At 40.3% G+C, this 23,816-nt stretch overlaps 1 protein-coding gene across 1 annotated transcript in view; it reads right to left on the bottom strand.

Moving 5' to 3' along the window:
• LOC128890864 (hormone receptor 4) overlaps positions 1-17,443 on the bottom strand; it is a 21,357-nt gene extending 3,914 nt beyond the window's left edge. The window contains exons 1-9 of the mRNA XM_054149798.1: positions 15,930-17,443; positions 15,137-15,680; positions 12,669-12,879; positions 12,078-12,431; positions 4,706-4,840; positions 3,112-3,375; positions 2,330-2,522; positions 1,320-1,447; positions 1-1,003 (exon numbers count right to left, since the gene is read on the bottom strand). The exon at positions 1-1,003 is cut by the window's left edge and continues 3,914 nt beyond it. Of these exons, the coding sequence (XP_054005773.1) occupies positions 923-1,003; positions 1,320-1,447; positions 2,330-2,522; positions 3,112-3,375; positions 4,706-4,840; positions 12,078-12,431; positions 12,669-12,879; positions 15,137-15,680; positions 15,930-17,034 (3,015 nt within the window). The 5' untranslated portion in view covers positions 17,035-17,443 and the 3' untranslated portion in view covers positions 1-922. The remainder of the gene's footprint in view (positions 1,004-1,319; positions 1,448-2,329; positions 2,523-3,111; positions 3,376-4,705; positions 4,841-12,077; positions 12,432-12,668; positions 12,880-15,136; positions 15,681-15,929) is intronic.
• Positions 17,444-23,816: the final 6,373 nt, after the last annotated feature.

The following is a 23,816-nucleotide window of genomic DNA, read 5'->3' as shown; positions in this document are numbered from 1 at the left end:
AGTAGTAGTAGTAGTAGTAGTAGTAGTAGTAGTAGTAGTAGTAGTAGGTGGTAGTAGATGGCCTACAAGTGAGCGTACGTAACGAGAGTCTTATTATCGATCGGATTATGCAACGTGAACACACAATGACGTAGTTGCGCGGTACTGCGTACAGAAATATATTATTATAGTCTTTTAGTTTCGATAAAAAAGTTCAGTTCCCTCCTCGATTGAGACACGTTTCTCGGTCTCTCGAGGTGGCGCGCTTTCTCTCTCTCTCTCTCTATGTATTTTTCACGCTTTCTCACTCTCTCGCTCTCCCTCTCTTTCGCTCTCGCTCTCGCGAACTTTTAATATTTTTTCTTCAATTTTTTTTCCCTTCTTTCCTTATTTAAAGCATTCTTTCCTCTCTTCCTCGTGCTCTCGTTTTTCTTTTTTGTTCACCTTTGTTCACGATATCGTTCCTCTTTCTCTCTCCTTGGTTGTTGCTCCAGGTCTCCAGCATTTTCTTTCGTTCTCCCGTGTGTTTCTTCTATTTTTATCTTTATTTTTATCACGCTTCTTTCACGGTTCTCCGTTCCTTTCCCTTAACTCGTTTGTACAACGCAACGAACACACAGATTTATATTATTCATATGTGTGTGTATATATATATAAATACATATATACCTTTATATAGTTATCATACATACGCAAACAAAGCCTTTCCCCATTTTGTCGGACGAGCCTTTACTATCTCTGTTTGCTTTTCCTTGTTCGTTTGGTTCTATTACTTTTCTTTTCCTCGCATATATATTCATACACATATATATCCTTTTTCTATTTATACATATATATATATATATATATATATATATATATATATGTATATATTTATATATTTATATGTATAGTATGTATATAGGTATTCAGCTTCGTTTCTCGTCAGTTGGTTTTTTATTTACTATCTTTGAATTGCTGAGTTCAATAGGAAAGGAACGTAGAACATTTTACTCTCGAGTAGAAGAGCCGCCGCTGATTGTACCTGGAATTCAGGAAGAAAAACAGGAGATCGACTTAAGTCGTCAATTCTATTTATTTATTTATTTTTTTTTTTTTTAATGAAAGTAATCGCTTTCCTTTTTTTTGTTTCAAGTACGGTCATTAGAATGAAATTTTACTGGTCCAACTATTTATTTTTATTCCCGATAGACTATGTTTCTTTTTCGTCAAATTATTATTACGTATATTAATTTTCTCGGCAAGCTGTGCTGGATCGAAAGTTTTCAACAATTTACGCAGAAAAAATTACGGGGTTTCGACACCATATTTGGGGGAATTTTTTGTATTCTTAAACTTACTTCCGGCAACCTGACGAGAAGATCGTGAAATCGACTCGGCTGTTGAGGCGCGCTGTGCTCGACGAAACTTCGCAGACAGCTCATGTACCGTTCTTGTATTTGTTCTAATTCCATTGTACCTCCACGTGCTAAGAGAAGACAGATGCAAGAGAAACAACTGTGAATAAAATTGTTGTTAGCGTCGACTTAGATTGCTTAGAATTTCTTCTAGGTATTTTCTCAAAGCTCAATCTTCTCTCGTCCAATGGCGAACTTTTTAACTCCTTCGTGCTTGCACTTAGATACATCGAAAGCTATTTCCTTATTTTAAATGTAAATCAGACTGTTTTATTGCAAACCTAATGAAACTTTATTGATATCCAAATGTAATCACCGTTGTATTAAAAAATTGCACCGAACAAGAAGGCTGTAGCTTAAGGGGTCTACTTTTTAAAAACGTTACGCTCAATTCCTAAAAATTAACAATATTACAACTACTAAATTTACGCTGGCTAAGAATCTTTTGTAAAATTAATTATTTATGCTTGAAAAAAAGTTGTACAGTTTGGTAGAATTGAAATAAATATATGTACAGTGAATGAAATGAATTTCTATGATTCTATGATTTGTGCGATTAACATCTGATTCTAATAACAATATAAATTATTTGCATCTGGTGTGTATTGCTAGTGATAACGATAATGTGGACACGAAGGGGTTAAATGTCATGTTTGGTAAAGTAATAAGTTCATTGAAATTTTAAATCAGATTTTAATAAATATACTCTGAACAAACATGGCTTAATTAATATAACATACTGTACTGAAATTAATCATATAATGGGTCCGCAAATACTTTTACATATCTCTATCGAAACTTACATTTTGCATCTCCAATTGCAGCATTATCAAAAAAATAAAACGATATACATTCCTTTATACTGCAGTTTCTTTTTTTTTTTTTTATTAGACAGAAGAAATATATACTATCGAGAGATTTTTGTTTAGATTTGATTCGATAAAGATACTTACCTTGCGAGAGCATGGTGATTACTTTCAGACAGACGTACTCCTCCATCCGTAGCCTCACCCTCCTGAACATTAACGTGACGTACGTGATTTTTTCCACCATGAGCCCTACGTCCTGCCGCAATTGGTCCATGGTTATCGGCCGGCCCATCATGCTGGTTAGGCACGTTTGCAACGTATACATGTTGTTCGAAACCTATCACCACAAATTTACTTATGAATTCTAGATCTTGGATTGACTACTTCATCTCGAGGACTCGTTAATAAATTCGATAACAAACTTCGAATAAACATATAAACGAAGACGTAAATTTTTTCACAAAACTGAAGGTAAACGGTTTGTTAAATAAAAACAAGTATCTTTATTCGTCGAATGAAGATAACTCGCGTTAATCGAACCTTTCGAATAAGGAGTAAAGACGTAGATAAAAATATAAACTTTACTTGAAACCGAAGATAAATAGAAGTCAATAGCAAGTATCTTTATTCGTCGAATGAAAAGAACTCGCGTCAATCGAACCTTTCGAATAAGGAATAAAGACATAGATATAAGATGTAAACGTTACTCGACAAAGCTGAAGATGAATCATTTATCGAATGAAAAAGTGTTCTTATTCGTCGATTAAAGATGATTTGAATTATTCGAAGGCTTCGAATAACTGATAAAATCCAAGTATCTTCGTTCGATTTCTCTTTAAGTAATTTTTGTATCGAGATAATGCAATATCTCTGCTACAAAGTTTTCAAGGCGTCTGAATATGAAGATGGAAAGATGGTGTAATTACTTCTTGCATAAAATCCGCTCCCGTTCCATCGGTACCGACATTGGTAAACTTATGCTGACCATGCATCGCTTGGTAAGCGGACGTGGTCAGCACCAGGAGTTCGTGCCACTTGTGGGTGAGCAACCTCGTGTGAACTTCGACCGGCAACTCAAGGTAAAAGGGTAACCTTTTGGTCCACTGCACCAACTTGTACACTATGCTGTCTCCTATCTGACACAGCTTCTCACTTAAGTCTGATTTATGGTCCAGCAGCTCGTCCAAGTTCTGCAATGCAGGCGAAAGACGTTCGTGAGCAATCGATACATTCAGGTATGCGTGACTGTTCCTTGTTAACAGGTTGACTGCCGCGCAACTTTTTTCACGTATAGGAATGTCCTCGACATTCGCTTAAATTGTACAGTGAAAAAATGAAAATACGAGCCATTGTTATTTCGCAAAATTTCTAGCGATGGGAGTTTGATTAAAAAGTTTTCGAGTACTCGACTTTGTTAGTTATAAGTATCAGGTTGTCACACAAAAGTTTCTTTCGCCTTATTAATAAGTAATACGTGCGCGATATTTGATGTTTTACATTACATTACTGAATTGTGCACGATTCATTTTGCTCCATTACTGTTACAACGTGAATATCTATGAAATTAGATTGTCTATTTATATAAACACGACCGCAGAAAATAATTGAGTGGAACTCGCGAAAGAAACTTTCGGGACAATCTAATATTTTAAGGATACGTTTTTAGTTCTGTGCTGGCTACCGGTGACCAAAGTGACGATCAACGTGTTAGAGCAGCGGTTGACATTCATCTTTCGACTTTTAGTCAAAGACAGATTTGTTTCATCTACGAAATCATTACGAATACGAAGTTACTCGTGAAAGTAGAAATATCGATGTTGAAATACTTCTTAAATACTATGGTTAAAGATAGTTCTGAGAGTAGACATGTTAGAGTTGAAATTATTTGCGAAAATAAGAGTATTCGAGTCGAGAGTTTATCGTGAAATTGGGAATATTAAGGTTGAAGATACTTGACCCTTTCAGACTTGAATTTTTTTCTCTCGTACTAATGCGATTTAATTTTTAGAGTTAACTTGGACTGAAATTACTATGGCAAAAATTATAAAAAAAAAAGATCCTAACAGTTTTCAAGGAAAACTGGTCTTTCTTCGAGTGCACAAACAAGGACATTCGCCATAAACGATAGTGTCGGTAATGTATTAGGTAGACTAGAAAGTAATGTCGTTTCTTTTACGTTAAATTCAAACAAATTTTTAATAAATTTCTATTTTTAATCAATTACGCCATCGTCCTCGTTATCCACAGCCTTTTGCCATCTGGTGTGCAAATTTTTCATACCTGATCGATAAAAATCAATGAGTTGATGAGCGATAAACAAGTATTTCAAATTGCAAGAACGACATTACCTTCCAGTCCACCTAATACGAGTCCTCAACTAAATTTCGTGCCCTCAATTGTGAACGCCAGGTCTGAAAGGGTTAAGAAGCTGAAAGTCTCGAGTTTGAAGTTACTTGTGAGAGTAGAAGTGTCGAAGTTAAAAGTTATTCCTGAAAATAGAAATGTACGAATTGAACATACCCTCAACGTGGCGATATCTTGGAACTCGTCGCAGTCTATAAGGGTTTGGATCATGGCGAGGGTCGCGTCCAATGGGAAAGCTCGATCCCTCGAACTACTCACCGCGTTGTCTAGCCTCTGCCTTAAATGAACCACCTTGAACAGAAGAAAGTTTCGAAGTTAATTTGATCGTTAATCCAAATGCACCGCTACATATTTCGCTTGAAATTAAATTGAAAGTATGAAATAAATTTTTTAATTTATACACACCCATTTGACTTCATAAAATGGAGTAAATCATTCGCTTAGAAAGATCAGAAATTTTATAATTTTGGATACAAATTTGTATAAGCACCACGAATAGATCACTGAGGTATCCCTGACGAAAATGAGTCCAAACACGATCATCTTTGGATTATTTTCAATTACACCAAATTGATAGTACTTAAAAAATCATTATACCGACGGCTAACGAAAAATTGTGCGAATATGGTCGTGTTTGGGGTAATTCTCATCGGAAACACTTCATCGATCCATTGATACCAGTCCCCGTCTAAATACAAAATTGAATAAATTCCATTTGCATTTCATGCAACCGGTTACCAATGAAAATTACAAGTTTCCTATTTCATTAAATAAACATAAAAGTACCAGAATGGTGATTTGGGATATTTCTCAATCCAACACCGCATTATTTCTACATCTGGCGGCTTTCTGCTGGTTAAACGTTAACATATTAATCCATCAAGAATGCCTCCTATCAGCGAAAGCTTCTCATTGATTGTCAGTGGTCCGGACGAAGGCGCACGGGAGATGAAATAGAAGCGTCCCTCTAACTCTAATCGCAGTCCAACTCTCGAAAGTTCTCCACCGCGGGGAAATTCGAGACAAAGGAGCCGAACCTTTGCGAACTTCCGCGAGCGACGAACGCGCTATCCGGAGCCCATCGACGCCGTATTCGATTCCGTCGAAAGATCGCGAGCTTCCTACGTGAATTCGATCCGGCCTTTCACTGACCTTTAGGAGGTACTTCCTCGAGGTCGGTATTCGTAGACTGCACGAGAGGGAGAGCGGCCTCGACTCCGCCGCGCCGACACCTTCGGCGAAAGCTGGCGATCCTCACCTCGAAAGGATACATAGGTACCTTTAAGTTTCGTCGACGGCAGCGAACGCGACCGAACCGTGGGACACGTTCGTCGCTGAAGGCGATCCGCGTCGTCGTCGTCGTCGTCGTTGTAGTAGAGCGAGAAACGACGAAGGTGTTGGAGGAGGAAGAGAAGGAGGTAGGGTGAGGTCAGTGTCCCTTGTGCAGACTTTCACGAGTTACGAAACCGTCGGAGAACTGCTCGTCCTTGGCACCGGCTGTCGCTGATTTTCTATTGTCCCTACCTCTCCGAGTTGCCCCGTCGTCGTCGTCGTCGTCGTCGTCGTGTTTCGCTCGGATGCTTTGATGCGTCGTCGATAACGAACGACGCCTTCGACGACCGTCACGATTCTTATCGGGTACCGACGACCGTGGATTCTCATCTTTTCATCTCCTTAAAGCTCCTCCGCTATCGCGAACTCTAATTCCCAGGAGTGCCGTCATCGATTCGACGCGCTCGCTACCTGGTGTTATGTGTCTAATTACGGGATCTGGTTCTCAGCTGAAGAATATACCTACTTGTACAGGGTGTCCCAGCATCGCTGGTACAACCGAGAACGAGGTGATTCTACATGAAAAAAAAAAAAAACAAAAAAAACAAAAACAAATCGAAAATAAGGAATAAAATTTTGTCATTTCAGGTTTCGTTTTCGAGAAAATCGATTTTGAATATTCAGCGAGTACGCGTTTACGTAACTATGGTTTAGATGGGTGGATCCCGATACAAGTCGTATGTATGTTTATACATGCGACACTTATAAGTAGTACTCGTATACATATGTAACTATGGTTTAGATTCTAAGCCATAGTTACATCTAAACTTTAGATGGATGGATTCCGATACAAGTCGTACGTATGTTTATACATGCGACACTTAATAAGTAGTACACGTATCATTGGTATCAAGATGATGTGCTGTATTACTCATTTCTGTTTACGAATTTAGAGTGAATTTAAAGCCTGTACCGAGATCCATCTATCTAGGCCATAGTTAAGTGTACCCGTACTCGCTTAATATTCAAAATCGATTTTCGCGAAAACGAAACCACAAATGAAAAAATTTTATTCCTTATTTTCGATTTGTTCTTTTCATGTAGAATCACCTCCTTCTCGGTTGTACCACCGATTCTGGGACACCCTGTATATCGGGAATGGAATTTTCTTATGGATTGAAATTTTAGAAATGTAACAGCAGGTTATGAATAATTTGTCACTTTTTAAGAATATTATAATTCTTGATTATACAGATTTGGTCCTCTTCGATTTGAACGCATTTGAGATAAATAACTCGTACGTAATTATTTGGTGAAAGATATATATATATATATTTCATCGGGGAGCGAATTTTCTTGGGAATTTGAATTTTGGAAATGTAACAGCAGATTATGAATGATTTGTCACTTTTTAAGAATATTATAATTCTTGATTATACAGATTTGGTCCTCTTCGATTTGAACGCATTTGAGATAAATAACTCGTACGTAATTATTTGGTGAAAGATATATATTTCATCGGGGAGGAAGTTTTCTTATGGATTGAAATTTTAGAAATGTAATAGCAGGTTGTGGATAATTTGCAATTTTTCAGGAATAGGTATAATTCTTGATTATATCGGTTTGGTCCTTTTCGACTTAAATGCGATTGAGATAAACAATCTACAATGTAATTGTATGCGAGGAGAACTTTGTTCATTTAATTACTTTGATTTTTTGTAACATGCAATCATTTTGAAGCTTCAAAGTTTCAGAAATATTAGGGCGACCAGAAAGTAAGGTCGTTTCTGGCGAATGTCGATGCTTGTTTATCGTTTCGTCAGCTCACTGTATACCAATTGATGTTTATGGATCAGGTATTGAAAAATTTGCGCGCTAGACACGTGAATGTAGACAGAGAATACATTGCAACGTTTCAAGTATTACGAAGCGTCACTTTACAGAATGTTTTTAATCAGATATACTTAACAGTAGCTTCTTTGCTTCGTCTGGAATAACATTGGGAGTAACTTAGTGGCCGTGTCCACCTGCTTTAGGAAATTCTACTCTACTAGAACGAGATTTCAACGATTGTCGAAAACGTTGGGGGAACGTTTATAGTCGCATACTGAGTAAAGAGATATGCAAACAATGACAAGAATTACCGGGAACATTCGGCCTGGTAGAGGCCATTGCCAAAAGTGAAATCGATGACTCGAACGCACCGGATAAATATTGCTCGAGGAGGCTCCATTAAGGAGGTCACTTTCCATCTCCAGGCGGATCATTGCGCGTTCAGTGCGTGACGCAGACCCTCTCGTGAATTTCGAAAATTACGTCCCCTCGTGGTGCGATACGAGAATTGTCAGAGTTCCGGGTCAATCGCGACCCACGCCAAGACCTCGTAAACATGTTCCCAAATTATTAGACTTCAATTTAAAGATACCGATAGTTTGACTTAAAATGTACCAAGCAATTTCAATTGGATTCACGACGATGTTGATTGCGTCGAATCACCGGGAATTTTGTTTATAACGATGTTTGTCCATAATTTCTGTCGGTGTCTAGCATATGTTGTAGTTTAGAAAATAATTTTGAAGTAATCGAGTAAGTAAATATTGTAGTGGGTATAGTCGAAACGAGTACAATTTATTTATTCAATGAACCTTTCCAGGTTTGATTCAAGTCCTCTTCGGTACACGAATAAACGTCAATTATACGTACCTACTTAAAGAAACCAAAGTGAAAGTAAAATGTGAAAGATATATAAATTTAGGAGGAACGTCAACGCGAAATTAAATGCGTATAAAAATGAAAGTTACGCTCAACAGTGAATCGATAAAGATAATTGTTTTTACGAAGCGACTAAAAAGTAACAATTTAAAGAAAGTTTCATTCTTTAAGTTTAAAAATGGTCACGTAAAATAAAACGAAAACGTACGAATTATTTCGTACCTGATATATTTACAAATGTTATTTCGTTACTCGAAGATGATCTAGAGAATATGGAAATGGTTTATCTAAACTTTTTATTATTCGTGTCAATTAATAAAATATTCCTTGGATCTCTAAAAATCAAACAAACATACAAACGAACGCTGTCTCTTTATATAACAGTAAAATAAGATAGTAGGACACTTCCAACTACCTAACCAGCTGGCTTTACAACTCCGAAGTGTTAACGTTTGGATTGTCTCGTCGTTCGATATCGAAACAAAATTTCGTCCGTCGTCGATTCGAACAGAACAACGCGATCTCCGCGTTCGCGTTGCGTTCGAACGTCGATAATTGTACAAGCGTCGTGCTAGAACAGCGTCTGCAAATCCACTATTGCGATTGCATCGCGCAGAAGAAATTCAATTATCGTTCGATCAGCGACGAAGCTGTATTCGCGCAAAGACGGGTCCGCCATATCCCGGAGGATTAATTTCCAACGTCGAACGACTTACAGAGGGGCCGCGTTACCGCTGTTTCGCCACCTAATAGGAAACGCTTTCACGATCGAACAGATAATACGGTGTTTGGACGAGTACGAAAAGGCATGCGAGACCGACGACCAAACGACCAACGACGACCGACGATTCTCGAGAGCTCGTTCGTATCTATCGGTCTTTCGTAATGTGGGAAACCTTGAGGCTTGCGCAAGCAGCCTCGTAAGAAAGTGAAATTGCAACGCGGAGTTCATTCATTTCAGGATCGTTTCGCTAAAGATCGATCGAAGTCCGTCCGAGGTTATTTTTTGTCGCCTTTTTCTTATAGGCCGTTTCATTATCAACTTGCCGATGATATATGCATTCGGTCGCGAGTGTCCATACTCTTGGACAGAAAAATAGTTACGGTGTTCTTTAACTTTGCAATGGTAGCCAAGTATATTATCAATATACAGCGAGGGAGTTCGATAACCTCTACATGAATTTTATTTTATTTTTCGATAATTATATGGAGAAATTATTTCTTGGTTGTTTGTACATTCATGAATTCATTTATATTCAAATTAATTAACGAGTGGATAGTATGTTTAGTTTGTCGACGACGTACTTTCATTCAACATTGTATGAATTTTATTTTGGTCGATGACGGACCTTAACTTTCCGTGAATTTTGTTATATTTGTTTGTGAATTACATGCAGAAATTGCTTCTCGATTATTCGTCCATTTATGAATTCATTTACATTCAAATTAATTAACGAGTAGAATTTTTATATTTAGTTAGCCGATGATGACACTTTAATTTAGCATGAATTTTATTTCAATTTTTGACGATTATATGAAGAAATTATTTCTTGCTTGTTCGTACGTCTACAAACTAATTTAAATACAAAAATTGTAAATACAAAAAAGTTTCGTTATGTCATTCTATGTAAGGTGATATTTAAAAAAAAAAAATTCGATTACGCGACTGTTGTTGTTTTATCTTTGAAACAACAGCTACAGGATCAGATCTCACGAAAAAAGGACTACGAGATCTCACGAAAAAAGGTCTTTTAAGTTTGTAACTTTTACTTTCGAAACTGTACGTCCCACGAACAAACCGTAAATATAAAAAAAAGTTACGTCTTATCATTTCCTGTAAAGTGATATTTTTTTTAAAACTCACACCTCCGCGCCTCTCACAATTATCGACAGATAACCGTCCCGCAGTCGAAGATTTCATAAAAAGACGATTGGTCAGAATTGTCATCGCAATCGTTAGAGACAATAGATTTTGAATTTTCCTCGGAGAGGAACTTTGCGTTCCGGGATCGTAATCGTGTATCTGCGATTTCACGGTTCGCCGCGTAACACTTTAACGCGGTCGACTAATCGAGGCTTGGGACAGAACAGGATAAAGAAAAAGAAACCGAGAACAGGAAAGATCTCGCGCGAGCATGTGATCCGATCGCGTGCAGCTGCCTCGAGAGTGAAAGTGAAGATGCCTTCGGGACGTTCTCATCAGCGCCGTGGATTCTCTCGCTGGAGATCAACTTTTGTCGACCTGCATTCGATTTCTAACGAGCCGCGTACGAATAAATCACCGCGTAGTCGTTCGTAACGCGCGGACGTTGATCTATATGCGCTACCGAGATCGTCCCGACAAAAGGCTAATTAATGTTTCGCGCGCCGAATCAGCTGGCTAAATCAGCGTTTCTCAACCGTTTTCGGCTGGCCACCGAAGATGCCCAAAATTAACTACGAAATACTTATTTGGATCAACCACTCGACGGATATTTACGCGTATCCGTATGTTTGCTTTTATTAGGAGGTTGCATTGAAAGCCGCTGTTTTTTTTTTTTTTGGTGTGTTTTTTCTGCATTTATATCAATAGTAAAGTATATAAAAGTATCAATTGAAATATTGGCCCTCAAAAGCTACTACTTTTTCCCACTTCTCTGGCAAAAGTTTAATTCCGTGACGAAAGAACGGTTTATCTTCCGAGCTTATCCATTCAACAATCCAATTTTCAATTTCTTCGTAATTACGGAAATGTGTGTCTTCCGAACCATGTTGCATCGATCTGAACAAATGATGATCACTTGGGACCAGGTCTGGAGAGCAGGCTGGCTGAGGGAGAATCTCCTATTCGAACTCCGTCGATGTTTCTTTTATAGTTCTAGCAACACGAGGCCGAGCATTATTGTGGAGAATGTTCACTTTTTGGCGATTTCATGCTATTGACGGTCGTCTTTCTATCAAATTATCGTGTAAACGCTTCAATTGTCGGCAATAACGTTCCGCGGTGACTGTTTCATGTGGTTTCAACAACTCACAATGTACGACGGCTCTAACTGTCTACAGTATTCGCAGTAAAATCCACGTATACATAAACAACGGCTATCAATGCAACCTCCTAATATATTAAAATTATCGTTACTTACGATCGCGATACCTTTCACAATTCAAACCATATTATATACCGTACGTATTAAAGCGAGACAGCAGAATTGCTTTGGTCTGCATGCACTTGATTAGACCAAACAAAAATTCATTTAAAATTCGTCCCCGAAGGGGTTAAAGTTTCGAGTAATGAATAAAGGTAATCCATCTAAGCGACGTTTTATACGTTGCAACCCCTTCTTACCCCTTTAGGGGTCGAATTTCGAAATATTCTTTCATATTCCTTGTATACGTCATAAAGGAAACTTTGAATTATAAAGAAAAAAGGATTTAATAAACTACAATGTCACAGAAAAGTTTCTTGGGAAATCGATCGGTGTACGAGTACCTTCTACACCCACTGTACAATTCGAGAAAACATTTTAGCTGTCATTTACTTATAGCGAAAGGATAAAAGACTTACTTCGGAGGGGTTGGTGAGCGCCGTCTTCAGGATCGTCCCGTTGACGAGGTGACCCGAATGGGCGGGGTGACTTGGATGACTGGGGGTAGGTTGTGAGTTGAGCGGGTCGCCCGACGAAATTTTGTGATGATGAAGGAAACCACCAGCCAGTTGAGCGTGCTGCTGTTGGCTATGGTGCGCTGCCGCAGCCGCGGCCATGTGCTTGTCCAGCATCGTCGAGCCCATGGTGCCTTTGCTTCCACCTAGGGATCCCGACCCGTTCACACCGCCAACGTTACCGCCGCCACCCATGCCACCCATGCTGCCGCCCACGCCGCTCGTTTTGTTACTCTTCTTGTGCTTTTTGTACTTCACCTGGGGACAAAAATCGCCCAGAGTCCATTAACGAATCATTCGGGGCTAGAAATCATTCTTGTCTCATTTCACTCGGACGAGTATTTCAAAACGACGTTACTCTCCAGTCCACCTAATCATTTTAGAGAAGACGCACGGTTGCAGATATTTGATTATGTAATATTTATACAAGTAATAAATATATTTTGAACAGATTAATAAATGAGAATTACACATCGAGTGTACTTTGATACTAACCTTGTAAAGGTTATACACAGCACCAGAATTCCTTCCACCAGGCATTCGATCTTCTCGAACGGCCTGAAGGACCATACCCTGTTCAATGCACTTTTTGAAGCGACAGTACTGACACCTGTTCCTCTGGGCTTTCGTGATCTCGCAGCCACCTTCCGCCACGCACGTGTACACCCGCCTGTTTTGTACAGTTCTCTTAAAGAATCCTTTACACCTGCGCATAAAGAATCGCGCATAATGTTTCACTTCAAATAAATTACAACAGCATTCGAAATTAAAATCTTAAAGCTTCTACGAGCCGAACCGTGTCAAATCGATACAATTTTGCGTCTTCGGCTGTATCTTTTGTAGTTTATGTAAAATTAAGGTTATGTAAAATTAAGGTTTGTTCAAAAAATGACGACAGATCAGAACTCGTCTCGTAACTTTGAAAACTCAACGTTTCTTAGCATTCTATTGTCACGAACGCTTAGCTTAAATTTACTTCGAAAATAAGATAAAAGTAACTCCACATTTTTACGAAAACTGACTTTTGTCTTTTTTTTTTGTGTAATTATGCAACACTTGCAATATTTGTACATTGATATGATTTTTTCTTTTAATGTTCATATTGTCAATTTGTACGACGTTAATCACATAACAAGACAAATGTTCACTGCGTGGAATTCTCCAACAATTACTGCACGAAATGTTAGTAAAAATTGCAAACTTCGAAGGCTTTCTATTCCTTAAACAATTGAGAAACTAGAAAGGCTTAAGCCCCTTTCGCTGCGTCAATATTAATAAAATTTCTTGTATCAAGGTACGAAAACAATCGATCTAACGCGAAACGTGTCTTATTAGCGAATACGATAAAGTCAGAGCACTAATTAGCCCAGAATCGAAAATACCACGGAAGATTGGTTAATTATTCTCCTTGGCGTGTTACGCGCTATGCTCGTCGAAAAATAAATGAAAAGCGCGGTGCTCACGTGCGCAAATACGACGTTACAAAATTGCATTCGTTTTCGGCGACACAGTTTCGCTGACCTCTTCCAGAAACATTTTACGAAACCCGTCGACGTTGACATTTGTTCTGTTTTCTACACGCGTGATGTGTTTTTGATATATTGCGCGTCCGTAGTCACCATGGTCGAATCAAAATGCGAATGAACTTTGACGAATCACGATTTATTTTTTGTCGGTGAATTTATCAATCGTTGGGGATTAGACCGTAACCTTTCAACATCTTACGAATCTTTACAAGATGATTCGATGTATATTCTTTCTCCTCATGTATTTATATTAATGCACGAATACTTGAAATACAAACGAAGCTTGTGTTTCCTTTATGTTCAATTTGATCTTTTGTTTCGTTTTTATACTTCAAATTGTCCAGTAATTTTGCATAGAAATTGGGCAATAAATAGTGATATAAGAGGAAATTACAAATCAATTAGAAGAATTTTTATAAAGATTTACTGAATACAATTTTTTCTCTTTTTTTTTTATTAAATATTAGCTTGGACGATTTTCAACAGCGGAAAAGACTAAAACGCGGTCGAAAGGTTAAAATATAAAAAATCAAACTAAGATTCCATTCATATTTTGTCGATCAGTCGTTACGAGTGTTTCTGTTCGGTTAAATAAAGTTTCAATGTGCACGCGTCCCCTCGAGGGAATGTCTTGATACTGTGGCCTAGAAAACGGTTTAAAGATTCATACTTGGCGAATTACGGTTATATCTGGGATAGATAGGGGAGTTCGTGGACTTTTCCCAAGTAATTTGCCGGGGCTCGTCCGACGCGACAATAGATAGAAGCAAAAAGAACCGTGTAACGATACCCTGTAGTAACTTTAGGAGCTAATCAACCGCCTTGCAGGCTGTATTAGAATGGGAAGCACCTTGAGATATGGCTGTCGCTCTACCTTGTAAACAGAGGCATCAGTTTCAAAATAAAGATCAGCAGACTTTGATTCGTGCAAAGGAAACGCCGATAACAGCTTCTGTTGAGGGGTAAAACCACTCTAGAGGCAGACAAAGAAGACCTAAAATTTGACGATTTATTTTGGGAGTGTGACGGATGAAATAGAATTTCTTTTCAGAGGGCTTATTTAACACACATTGAGGAACGAGAAACAATTTCTTTTTATTGTCATTTACTTTATACTTGTCAGATGCAGTAGAAATTTGAGAATGTTCCCTAACACCTTGGTGTTTGAGATTCGCGGGTTTGGTGTGACTGTAACGAGCGCTCACTGACTATATGTGTGTGTGTGTGTGTGTGTGTGTGTGTGTGTGTGTGTGTGTGTGTTTCTCAAAACCAACGACCGACTCGTGGTTCCCTAAGTCTTGTACGAGTCCTAGAGCGCGGCGAACGACTAGATTCTAAATTCCTTAAACCTTTTCATTATTCGCGCGGTAATATTAAACCAGCTTTTGTTCGCTTTCTCTGTGCTATAACCCAAACGATACTTATAACAGAACTCACCCCTCGCACGTGATGATACCGTAGTGCAAACCGGTGGCCTTGTCCTCGCAGATCATGCAGATCATGGGCGTTTCGTCCTCCTCGTGTTCCTGAGGCGGCATCGGCGGCGCGGGAGGCGCTATCGACATCGACTGCGACGTCGTTTCCGACTTGACCCCGCCGTTCCTCACCCACGTTTGACTGGACCCGGACGCCGTCAAGTTCAGCGCCTGCATCTGCTGCGCAGCAGGCAGTTGCGTCAGGTCGCCGGCCCAAAGTTTCTCCATGTTGAGAGGAGGACCGGACAGGTAGGAAACGGAGGACGGTTTGCCTCTGGACTCCTGGCCGAGGTTCAGGAGGAGCTGGGCAGCCGATTCCTCCGACGAGGAACAGGAGGCCGCCGCAGCGGTGGTCGTCCACGACGCCGCTGGCGGTGGCACGGGGTCCAATGGCGGCGCGGACCAAATCATCGTCCTGACACCGCCGATCTCTCCCATGATCACCGTGGGAGGTGGTCTAGGAGGTGCCGGCGCTGGTCTCTGCGCCGGAGGTTTCATCGTTTCGTCTGGAAACACGGACGAATTAACTGTTAGTTCAGGCCGTAAACTTACCACGGTCGATCGAGTACAGGGTGTTGACAAATATGCGGGACATTTTTTTCAGGATCAAGTCTTTATACCGGTACGAAACGAAAAGTCCTTTACAATTTTGCAATCTGACGCTTTGTTGTCGAGATATAAGGTATAAACGAGTTCGCAACAGGCTCGATCAATCATCGGGCAACATTGTAAGGTAATTTGAATGGTTAACTTACAGGAGGACGTCGTCGTAGTCGGGCCGGAGCTCGCCGAGTTGGCTCCGTTACCGCCGCTTCCTGGACTACTGCTCAGGCTGGTGCTGCTGCTGGTAGACACGACCGACACGTTCTGTCCGTAGTTGACCGCGCTGCTGATGACCCCGTTGATCAGCTTCTGCGTGGCGAATCCCTGCATACCGGCGTTTTGCGACCAGAACTGATGATGCGCCAGAAGATGAGGGGGCACCGACGGCGCTCTAGGTCTGGGCGGCGTGGGCGGTGTCTGCGGCTGTTGTTGTTGAACGCTGTGCGTGGTGCTACCGCTGGGGCTCATGTTCTGGTTGGAATTGTATTGAGGAGACGGGCTGCTCCTGTGGCTGGGTTGACTGGAGCTCTCGGACCGGCCGCCACCCCCGCTGCTGCCACCTCCTCCGTCGAAAACCGAGTTATCGGACTCCTCCTTGGTTTGGGCGGAGGACAAGTCGCCTTTGTCGGGGCTGTCGCTCCTGGAGGTTGCTTCCTGGGGCATGGGAGTCGTGGACACCGCCTGGATCGGCGAGTAAGGCGACGATCTGGTCGGTGCCGGTGTACTCGAACGTTGCTGCTGTTGATGTTGTTGTTGTTGTTGCTGTTGCTGCTGCTGCTGTTGTTGTTGCTGCTGTTGCTGCTGCTGCTGCTGTTGGTGATGTTGTTGTTGCTGTTGTTGCTGTTGTTGTTGCTGTTGTTGCTGCTGTTGTTCTTCGACGACTCTGAAGCTCACCAGCGATGTGGCGTCCGAGAAGACCGAATCGGGAGACGCACGCTCCGAGCAAGCTGTGTCGCGAGCCTCCATGTTCGCTCCCGTGCCACTTCCTCGCAGAGGGTCCCTGGGCGTCCCTGGACTCGGGACTCCTAGCAGGTACTCGCTTTTGACTTTGACCACAGGGCAGCCCGGCGAGCCCGGCATGGTAGCCTCCGGGGACAGGGTCGAGGTGTCCGCCATGCTCTCCCCTGGAGCAGGAAAGTTTATGGGTGAAGGAGCGTCCGCCGGCTGGATCCCGAGCGGCGAGCCTGCTGATCCGAGGGATACCGGGGAGTCTGAGAAATAAGGCGTTGATAGCTTGTTTATACTTGATTTGTGCATTAGCGAGAGGCTTTACTCGACGGGGACCACGATATATCGCCGCGATCCGTCCTGACGCGTGTCGCGTAACTGCTGTCTGTTTCGTGACAATGACGACGATCACGATGACGATGGGATGAGGAATGGTTCTTACGGGGCTCCAGTAGCGATGGCTGTCGATTTCAGGGGAACTGGTATGGATGAAAGGTATACGTCTATGAAATGTGGAGCGATATGTGCGATAGTAGCTCGTAGATCATCACGTGTCTCGATAACAATAATAATATTTTAATTGATAGCGCTCATTTAGGAAAATAGACACCTTTAAATAGCAATAAGATTTTTTATCTCAATTTTGGCAACGTTTCCAGCGATAGTAGCTCGTAGAGCATCAAATGTCTCGATAACAATAATAATATTTTAATTGATAGCGCTCATTTAGGAAATAATAAATAAATCTCAATTTTGGCAACGTTTCCAGCGATAGTAGCTCGTAGAGCATCAAATGTCTCGATAACGGTAACAATACTTTAATTAATAGCGTTCTTCTCGTGCAGCTCCTCGTTGAGAAAAGAACACAGTTTGCTCGTGACAATTTAGTGAACAAAGCTAAAGTTATCTATAAATTGAATATTTTGTTATTCACTTATTCGCCCAATTTCCAATAGATATGTCCAGAAAGAATGACATAAAAAGAACATAATTTTTGGCATCGTGCGAGCCCCATTGAACCATTCAACATTGTCCTTACGATATTCGAGGTGCAAACGTTGTTACACACCCTGTATAAATAACCCAACGAAAGATTCAGCTGTAAATAATCCATAGAAATCCGAGGTCGTTCTAACGGAGATGAACATGTTTGCATTCCGTTTTGACACTTTGCGGCGGTAATACGTAACGTATTGTTCATTATGTTTCTTCCACGGTTAGGCAACCGTGTTTTTCACCAGGGCATTAATAACAATTGTTGCGGGTAGACCTATTCGCGCGCTATTACGAAACTTTATTCGTTCGTCGGTTGAAACTATTCGGTTCAATGCACGCCTAACTGTCTTGAACTCCGATGTTCGCGTTAATGGGCACGGTCTTCGGGGGTTTCAGGCGTTATGAAAATGTTATTAATCATTCGTGCACGGGCACGTCGGTGGTCTATCACGATGATTAATAGCGTTTATCGTCTCGCGCGCTGCCAATCTGCTGTTTTATAACGTTGACAGCCGCGTTTCGAAAGGAGCGCGTTGTATTTTCTTCCTGTCCGTTCGAGAACCGAATCGGGCACGATGCATCGATAAACTTTAATCTCTCCGCGTTGTCTCTTTCGCCAGGGTTGTTACTTCGCGTGTGTTACCTGCCACGTGACTGGTGGTATACCATTGGGAAAAAGGAATACTAACTTGTTTTACAAATTCAAGTTTCTGCTCTTACGAATCTATTTTAATTCGTTTCTATCCTGGAACTTGATTTCTTCTTCTTTTTTTTTTTTTTTTTTTTACAAATGGCAGAATCAGCTCTGGTGTTTATAAAGAATTGGAACGCATCCGTTTCTGTTTGATTGACAGAAAACCAATATACACGTCACGAATTATTTTACGTTTAATTAAGGAAGAATATTTTTCTCCTTGTTTGAATTATTTGTTTTTAAAGAGACGATACTATATTATATTACACAAGTGCCTATACCGTGCTAATTAAATTTACTATGAAGACGGTAAACACACAATACAACTATACAAATGTAACATGTCAAAGAGTCGCTTCATAGTATATCAGATTTCGTGACTATTAATCATATAACTACGAGAGAGAGCAAACTAATTTATCGATCAAATTAATTCTCTATTACAACAGTCGTCTCTAATATTGTAGTAAAAGCGCTGTTAATAATCGATTAACTATAGGGACAAGTTTGTACGTAATAGTACATGATAAGTACATCAATGAAATTGACTAGCTCGATAGTTTTTGTGTTGAATTTCGATATTTATTCCACCAAACTATTATTTTCCAAAGTTGCAGACACGAATGGACAGCTGACACGATACACGGTGTACATTTTTATCAAGAAAGACCTGTAGAATTTCTATTATAAAAGTACGTATCAACGCGGCTTGAAGTCAAGGTGGAGCCGATACTGGTCCGCCTCCAGTATCGTGCACGTCACGGAATCGGATGAAAAAAAATGAATCTTAATAACTCTCGACGGAGCAGTAAAAGCATCGCTAAAGTTTTCCAGGAGATTTTTTTTTCGCGTAGCTCGGAGGGAACGACGACCACGTACCGCGGTAGCGTTACTTTAAGATCGTTGAGACGCGGATTCCCTCCTGCGTTTCCAGCATTGTATCGCACCCCGAGGTGCAGGGAAAGGTTTCGAGATTGCAGCGGCGTGCAGCCACGAGGATATTTCACAGCGAGAGCAATTTACGCGACCGACAGGAAAGTGTAAACACTCGTCGGAGTGGTCGGGTTCGTGGAAAGGATGTGGGACTATTGCTGTTCGTGTAGGTCAAGGAAGGAATGCAGTTGACAAGGCCGAGTTGTGATTGTAGGTACCTAGGTTCTAGTTTCCCAGCTATTAATAGCTCGATCACCGTGAATATCGGTTATCGCGGATCATTCGTTTTGTCGCGTCGCCTACGCGCTCTTCTTCTTCTTCTTAACGCGGAGAGGCTTCTTCGTTCGAAGCATTGCCATTGGTCAAAATTTCTCTCCTAACCATCGAGCAAATTCTTGGCTCTTTGAGACGATGTGACTTTAAGAGTGCAGAAAGTTCGATTGCTAAATTTTGTTATGAATAGATGTACAGTGGGTGTAGAACGTATTCGTGCACCGATCAATTTCCATAAAAACTACGTGAATATTGTAATTTATTAATTTTTTTTTTTTTTTTTTTTTTTTTTATAATTAATGATATTCTACATATTCTCGGAAATCTCTAGAATACAGTTCAAGCAACAATTACTAGTATATATAATTTACGTAAATGTATAATTATAATGTGAATTTCTGTCTCTTTTTAATCAAGTGTTAAAAATTAAGCAGTCGTGCGAATACTTCTTGCTTCAACGTTTCTATCGATCAATTGCTTTTTCTTGTTAATTTCCCAACTTACATGAATAGCTATTTTTTTTTTTTTTTTGTACTCTATCTATTCTAGAGATTTCCGAGAATACGTAGAATGTCATTGTTTATAAAAAATAAGTTAATAAATTGGAATTTTACGTACACGTGTTTTTTTTTTTTTTTTTTGGAAATTGATCGGTGTACAATTGTGTTCAATTGTATCGACTGTGATCCCCCACGCGGAATTGATTAACGGGCACCGTCAATGCCGAATGACAAATCATGATGCGCGATTAACGAGGTGATTGCCACGACGATTAATAGGCCGATCGAGAGGATGATTGCTCGCGTCGAAGCGGTGACTTGCAGCCATTGATCTCTGTGTTCTTAGTAAGTGGTCGCGGATAATTACTATCATTAAACGAGGTGACATTGCCCTCTTTTCATCTCTGATGATTTCGCCAATTTTTCATCGTGAATTATCGAGTCATTGATATTAACTACGCGGATCTCGAAGATCGAGAAATGTTTGTATTTGTTAAGTAAAAAAAAAAAAAAAAAAATCAGCTTATTGGAGACATATTACTTATATTTACAGTTTATTCATAGGATGCTTAGTTTTAAAGATAAAGTTGAAAAGTTACACGTTCGTTGGAAAAATTGAATGTCGAGAAAAAGGTTTTCTAAATTTTCAATTTTTATCTCCGAAACGAAACGTTCTATGAAAAAACCGTAAATATCGAAAAGTTTCGTTTCGTCATTCTCTGTAAGGTAATTTTTTTTCTTTAATCATCGATTCTTGGACTGTCGTTTGTTTCCTTTAAGACAACAGAAACAAGATCAGACCGCTACAAGATCTCGGGGAAAAAGGTACTCCAAGTTTTCAATTTTTATCTCTGAGACTAAACATCGTACGAATAAACTGCAAATATAAAAAAGTTCCGTCTTATCATTCCCTATAAGTTGATATTTTTTTTTAAATTCGTACCCCTAAGCCTTTTAGAATTTCCAACAAAAATCGTCCAGTAGTTAAAAGGTTAAATTTCGTACTATTCAATCGTGCTAACATTTATTTGAAAACGTGGGCAAAGTCACTTTATTTGGCGGTACGTAAGATCGTTTACCGAACAGCGACGAATGGAACTCCTTCGATTCGTAGCAGCAATATCCAGGATGGAATGTTGCGTAGGGACATATCATCAGTTGGGAGCTAAAGTAACGATGGAAATCGAAGTAGCTCTGATAAGGTGGCATCGGGAAACCGTTGTAAGGGTGATACAGACACGGATGAGACAGGAAGCTATTAATTGGCGTCCTTGAATCCATATTCGGGCTCCAATTCTCCATCCAGTGGGGGTTGGTCACGACGAACATGTTGTTTTTTAAGTGGAAATTCATTGTTCCAATACTTCAAGGGTCATTCTCCTTCTAACGTCCTCTCCGTAATTCATACGGAACTACTTATCGAACTTTAACGATTCCCTTTGGTGTATCGGAAATTGGTGGGCACGTTCAACGTTCAGTCTTTTGTACATGATGTTTTCATCGAGTACGAGGTTCTTTTTAAAAGACTTTACAAGCCATTGCAAAGTTCTGGTCGTTACATCGTTTTGGCACTTTATTTACCTTTGCGTACATTGTTTACCGTCGAACATTTGTAAACGTTGTACTTACGAATATTTAGTGAACGTATTTCAATTATTATTGGTTTAAATATTTAAGAAGCGATTCCACGTATTCGAGATATTTCTTCGATAAGAACGGGAGAGTATTGTATAAAATTAAGTACTTGCATTTCATTTGTTTACCGTCATTTTATTAGAAATATTTTGATTCAACGTGGACATGTTCTCTTAACGATAGCAGTCTTGTTTTTCTTTGCGAGTCTGCTGAAAACTTTTCTAGTCACTTATGATCACTTAACGGACAGAGTTAAGTAGTATAACACAGCACTGGTCAGACGTAACGAAAAGTAGATAAGCGACGTTTACTTTCGTTTGCGATATTAGCAACTAATCGAAGCTCGACGAATTGAGAACACGATTATTGTCAATTGTTCGCCCTGTAATATTATAAATTTAGATTTTAATTGTAATTTAAAGAAACGCGAGAAAGAATGAAAATCATTGGCAGAAATATAACGACGTGTGGCATCCAGGACTGGGAATGATAGCATAATTATTTCATACGTAGTCGAATGTTGCAAATGAAATTTAAATATTTACTGTTTTCTCAACGGTCGAACAATCGAATTTAAAAAAAAAAAAAAAAAAAAAAGAAAACAAAAAAAATATCACCTTATAGAGAATGACAAAACGAAACTTTTCGATATCTACTTTCTTTTTATTCATAGGACGTTCAGTTTCAGAGATAAAAATTGCAAATTTAGAAGACCGTTTGCTTGAAATTCATTTTTTCCAACGAACCTGTAACTCTTCAATTTCTATTTCCGAAACCAAGCATCCTATGAACAAACAATAAATATAAAAAAGTTTCGTCTCGTTATCCTCTATAAGCTGCTATTTTTTTTTTAATAATAGATTCAACGAATATAAAACATTTCTCTGAGCTCATTTCTCGAGTGCGTCCGTATACGCCATTCGCAGCCAAATGGTTGATCATCTAATCAGAGACCCTTTGCCACGTTACTTCAGTTTCTTGCACCGAAGCATTCAACAAGTAGCAGCGATTCAACAGTGCGAAATCGTACCAAATGCCCAACAGACAGATCGAAACGCACGAACGAAACGACCACGCTATCCCTAGTTCCAACCCTCAGTCAGAGGGTCGCATCCCTCACTCTCCATACTGTTGCATCCGCGAGGCTCCAGCCGGCACTGTCGTCACCGTGCAATTGCGTCGTACACTCTTCAGCGAGTATGACGTTGGGCCGCGCGTGGCCTCGCCAAGAAAGATCAATGATTCTCCGGGGTTCTGGCGAGGCTCGATCCCGGAACGAGCGTCCCTTCGAAAAAAAAAAAAAAAAAAAAAAAAACTCATTCATGTCCCGAGGATCCGCGCGCGTACCACATGAAAATCATCCGTGACGCGCCACCAGTCGCCTAGTGACGGAAATTGCGTTCATCCTAGTCTTCTTAGTCCCTCCTCCTCTCCTAGCTAAACGTAGCTACCGTCGAAACGTTCGTCCGGGTTCGCAGTGGTCACCATCGATTCCGTTTCCCGCCAAACAATAGTCTCTGACCTTTGATCGCGAGTAGGTCGAGGGTCGTTGGTATCGTGTTCGTAACCCCATCCGAAAAATCGATGCAGCCATCGAGACCCCGATTAGCGTGCAGCCCATGACGATCTCGACCCTCGTCCCAGGGGTTCCCAAAGTCTTTTTACTGATCCTTGTTATTACTCCTGCTAGATCAGTGCTTGGTTATCCTTACTTGGTTATCCTTGCACCGAGATTCTTGCTTCGAGAAGGGATAGTCAGCAGGTGCAACCGTCGTAAGTTTCCGGCTGTTAGGGTAGCTTAGGGCAGCTTGGCGCTAGGGACTTAGGTGACTTTATTTTTAGATAGGGGATTACTGGCATCGAGGATTACTGCCAGCAGCCGCTTGCGTACATACGACGGCGGAATATTAGTCCTGACGTCACAGAGGCGCAAAGCTTCCTGATTGGTACGACGACACTGGTGACTCACGTTCTGTCAATCGGGAGGTGGAGCTTGCTACACCATGACGTCACGATTGGTGACGGTTGGTCTCACCCTGTAAAAGCCTTGAGTCATTCGA

Source organism: Hylaeus anthracinus, unplaced genomic scaffold (genome assembly GCF_026225885.1).
Source record: "Hylaeus anthracinus isolate JK02 unplaced genomic scaffold, UHH_iyHylAnth1.0_haploid 12001, whole genome shotgun sequence".
Taxonomy (NCBI): Eukaryota; Metazoa; Arthropoda; class Insecta; order Hymenoptera; family Colletidae; genus Hylaeus; species Hylaeus anthracinus.
The sequence above is the reverse complement of the archived record's forward strand: the minus strand, read 5'-3'. Positions and strand labels throughout refer to the sequence as shown.